Source organism: Calliphora vicina, chromosome 5 (genome assembly GCF_958450345.1).
Source record: "Calliphora vicina chromosome 5, idCalVici1.1, whole genome shotgun sequence".
Lineage (NCBI taxonomy): Eukaryota > Metazoa > Arthropoda > Insecta > Diptera > Calliphoridae > Calliphora > Calliphora vicina.
Window position 1 is genome coordinate 101,241,336 of NC_088784.1, and position 4,956 is coordinate 101,246,291.

At 30.9% G+C, this 4,956-nt stretch overlaps 1 protein-coding gene across 1 annotated transcript; it reads right to left on the reverse strand.

Moving 5' to 3' along the window:
• Nucleotides 1-216: 216 nt before the first annotated feature.
• Nucleotides 217-4,144, reverse strand: LOC135961508 (uncharacterized). The gene is made up of 4 exons (XM_065513007.1): nt 4,021-4,144; nt 3,831-3,946; nt 3,606-3,762; nt 217-320 (listed from the first exon to the last, which is right to left on the reverse strand). Exons 1-4 carry the CDS (start codon nt 4,142-4,144, stop codon nt 217-219), a joined length of 501 nt encoding a protein of 166 aa, XP_065369079.1.
• Between the last annotated feature and the right edge of the window lie 812 nt (nt 4,145-4,956).

The window sequence follows — 4,956 nt, forward strand, 5'->3', positions numbered from 1 at the left end:
ATTATTTTAACCGACAGTTTTACTATAAGTTAACATTGAACCAGACTTCGTGTTAATAGGATGCAAATTAACATTTGCACACGTTCATCCTATATCAAATTTTTCTTTTTAAACATTTATAATAAAAGGCAGGATTTGCAGCGCTTCACTCGAAAGCTTTTATTTTTCCACAACATGGGCACATAACATTTAAAATTAATTCGACTATGATGAATTCTATTTCGCTTCGATTTCGCCTCCACTTTGATCATTTTCAGTTTTGGTATCTCGTATATCCTTGTATAGTTTATAGATGAAATAAAATATAAAGATTTGTATACCTGAAATGGAATGAAATTATAAAATAGAATTAATAAAGAAGGCAATTATGATAACACTATTCGACACGAAAGAAGAGCACTTCGAGCAAAACATATTTTTAAAAAAACATGTATTTTTTTCAATTTATTTAAAGCTTATTAAAAGGTCTATAACTATTTCCACGTAATTTTCAACGGCAATAAAAGATTTTCAAGCCACTGCTTCTAAATCTGTCATTGAATATGTGAAATCAAAGATTTTATTTGTGGGCCATCAAAAAAGCCAGCTTTTAGTTATTCTGTACTCAAAGCTGGAAACTTTCTTGAAAGAAAGTCAAAACATGGACCAGTTTTATTTAATGCCTTCACATACTGCTTCATAAGTTCCAATTTGAGGTGTAATGTAGGCAAAATGATCTTATCTCTGGAAACAGTTTGTTTTCCAACCGTAATTTTTTCTCTAAGTGAACAGTCTTTCTAGATTCAATAATCATGTTTTGTTCTGCTTTCCCACAAACATATAACTTTAGCGTACCCACTTTGCTGACATAACAAGTAATGAATCATTTTTAAATCCACGCATGTAACCCATTGGAGATCCAAGTTCTTAAGTTTTTTTAAAACACGATCTGCGTTTTGAAACTCCTTCTTTAATTTGGTAGAATGAGTAATAGATATAGCTGCATGCTTATTACCAATATCTAGTAAAACACAGTATAAACTTCGCTTTGAGCTGTCTCTAAACAATCACCATTCACCACAGATTTGTAGCTTAAGAGACCCATTTTCATTAAAAAGCCACCATTGTCATTACAAAGGACTATATCATTTTCTGAGCTAAAAAGTGGTAGCAGTTGTTTTTCGCGAACGCGATTAAATGAGACTTGCGTACGTTGGTTTAAAAGGTTTCATTCTGCAGCTCAGATCTCTCTTTGGATCTAGTGATAAAAAAAACGCTGTTATGTTCATTCGAAAAAAACTTCCATCATCTCTGTGTCCGACAAATCTGATAGATGTTGTTTTATAGGCAATGGTATGTCGTCTTTTAGGGGATTGTTTTGGGCAAATGTTGATTTAATATTTAGTTTAAGGATCTGAAGATACTTGCAACACTGATTTTAGCAGACGGTATATCAGGATATGTCATTTTCCCTACCATGGAATTTAACAACACAAAAATAGCAGTCATCAATGTGGTTTTTCGGTTCTGTCCAAATTATAGGTACACCAAACTTCAAATGACTACATTTACCGCTTCAACACTGTCTTAAATGTTTGGAACTCAAGGCTCAACTCAGGGCCTTAATCTCCATCTTAAAGTAATTGAAATACGTTTTGTTCACTAAGTATGTTATAGAATTTTCTAAACTTTTTGACTGAGTATACCCATCAGTTCTAGGAGACAGTCCCGAACTAGTGATTTTACCCATCATTTAGGCAACTAGTTACTTCAATAGCTACGTGAGAAGTTATTTTAACACGTGCATGTCCTAAGCAGGGCACAGTGTGGTAGATCGCAAATCTAACTGGACAAAATTTATAAATCACGTTGGGTTCACTTCTCACTTATGAATCATATTAAAAATGAGTTCAAATATATTATTACGTTTTAACCTTTTCAAAACGTTAGTTTATTTCCTTTAAATAAACCGGATACTTTTGATTGCAAATAAAAGTGGTTTAGTAGTTTGAAAATGGTAACAACTATTTATTTATTTATTAAAATGTACAACAACAGAATTAAATAGTCACTCAATGTTTTTTTATACAGGTTTGTAAATTCGAAGAAATACAGACACAATTTATAATGTACACGAATTTACTTGAAAAACACAACACACTTTAAGGCACTCAGTTGATGTTTATTCGAAAAGCGTCTCTGATAAACTCAAAAACGACTGCAACCTCTGCCACTATTTATAACACTGCATTACCATCTAGAAAGCTCTATTTCTACAATGTTCTTTAACTGAATATTCAAATTCGAATATACGGTCGCAGCAAACAGCGTTGCCAACTTACGATCAATGGTCAACTGAAAGCATTTATTCAATGTCAATAATGCCCACAGATATGTTACAGTTTGCTATTACAGCACTGTTATTTGAAAGCATTATGCTACTTTTAAATCAGCCCTTAAAATCGTTATATTTGAATTCAAGTACAATTTCGTATAAACGATTATAAAAAACCAACTTTTTTTTCTTTGAAATCTTAATGTACCTGTTGACAACAACTGACTTTAAAGCTTAGTTTTTCCTAATCGGAGCTAAAAACCAACAAAAAAAACAAAACATGAATTACAGTTCCCTATTGTATTGAGAAGCTCATTAAATGATCAGAAGGAATGTTGCCAGACATTTGTTTTTTAATTTTGTCCAGCTAGATTTGTGATTTACCACAGTGTGCACATATTGACCCTTTTTTGATTACAATGAGTCTGTCCGATAGTTGGTATAGGTTACTAAGAGGCACTAAAGTGACTATTGACTTCACGCTATGTTGCATTGGATATCAGTATACTTAAGCAAAAATAAAAATAAACTGTATGAGAATTATATCAATACAATTTGTATAAAACCAGTTTGTACGAATTACTCACAAAACGTTTAAAGTGACTACACTCTAGATTACTTAGAGACACTTAAGTGACAATTGTCTTCACGCTAGTTTACCTGGGATGTATAAAGTAACCAATTGTCTTCTGTCGGCACTACAAAGAGCAAATACGTGCCGAATTATCCAATATACATATGTAATTTGGAGTCAGCCAAGATATAGCACATTAGTGACAATTACTGTCTATAAGAGATCAAGTGACTACTTGCTTAACTGCTGGTTAGCGATAACTTTTTCGAGCTAAGAAAATGAGAAGATTATGAAACGGGCACACGAATTTACTTATGACGGCACCAAATTTGTTTTCTTTAGTTGTTAACCTGTGTAATCGAAACAATATAATGCTAATAAATGTAGTGATATAAGTCTCAAGTCTCTTTTCGAGGTTGAAAATAGTCATTTAGGAAGTCTCGAGTAGGGACAGGCTCTCCAACCTCTAATGAATTTTTTGGCATCGCGAATAAATATAATTTTGAAAACGTTTAGGGATGAGACATTTGTATACATTAAATTCTGTTCTTTGCATATTAAGGTTGCTGAGCAAAAATTTAAGTTTACTTCAGTCTATGATATCATTTCTCAAAAAGTTCGTTTGTGTGCTGAATCAACAAAGTTGAAAAGAGGTATCTTGTAAATCGTATATCTTTATATATATTATGATTGAATTTAACACACTTTCCAACTTACCCAATGTAAAAATGCCAAATATAAAAGAGGAAAACACACTGACAGCTGGCTGACCATTTATAACATCCATAACGAAACCAATAACCAGTAGGAATCCTTCACAAACAATACCCACCACCGAGCTATAAATCCAAGGTGTCATTAATGAATGACGTCGCTGAAATTTAAAAAATATTTTCATATTTTATTTTGTATTCACTGATTAAGAAAACTACTTTCATTTACCTTTATAATGCCCGCTATTAGTAGGCCGGCTATAATGATGCCAAACACACAGATTCCCAAAAATATCAAGAGTATAGGAACGGATGTGGTCAATACATTATCAATACGCTCCTTTTCTGCGTGTAATAAATCAACAGTTAAGAATAATTTTTTGAGGGGAAACAAAATGAAATTGTTTCAGAATATTTACCCTTTTCGGATAAGCCACTTAAGTTACTCAACACTGTTAATATATAAATAAAAGTTGTGGCATAAACGAAAATATTTATAGCGCCTATAACGATACCTAAAGTAGAACGACTCAGGCACTTCATTTTTTTTTTTTTTTTTTTTCAAATATTTATTTCGGAAATTTTTTCTGTGTTTGATGTGACACAAACTGGTTGCACTTAACAACTAAATGGACTAAAAATATTTTTCCCAAAAACAGGAGTGACCGTTAGAAATTAAATAACAAAAAATAAACGTTATTACATCTTCTTACTAAATACATATGTATGTATAAGATATTATTAGACTGCTGCAAAATTGTATAAAGAAAATGTAAAAGTTTAGGCCATGAGCCCCTACAATAACTAAATGCTTTATCTTTTAACATATTCTACAATAAATTAGTGAAAGGTTCCAGAGAAATAGTTTTGATTTCGAAAATGATTAATTCCAATTTTTATTTTGATACCATTACATTTATGAATTTATTATTAATTAATTCATAGGCTTAATTCCTTTGCAGTTTAAATAAATTGAATTCATCCCTTTCTGAATTCATTCCTTTAACAATTAATTCCTTATATATCATTCAATTTTTCTTGAATTCAAATCCATTACAAAAGATTTTTAAAAATCTATTGAATAATTCACATTTTCTTCAATTCAATTCTATTACAAAAAGGATTTGGCAATTCTTTTCAATTAATTTTTTAAATGATTAAAAACCAAACTGAATGTAGGCAAAAATATTTGAATTCTATTTGTATTAGATTTTAATTAACAAATAAATTTAATCATTCAAAGGTTGAATGAATTCTGTTATGAATTAATTAAATGATTAATGAATTCTATTTAAATAAATGTTTCTGAATGAAGCTGAAGGATTAGATGTAGGGAATATATTTGTAGAATGAAT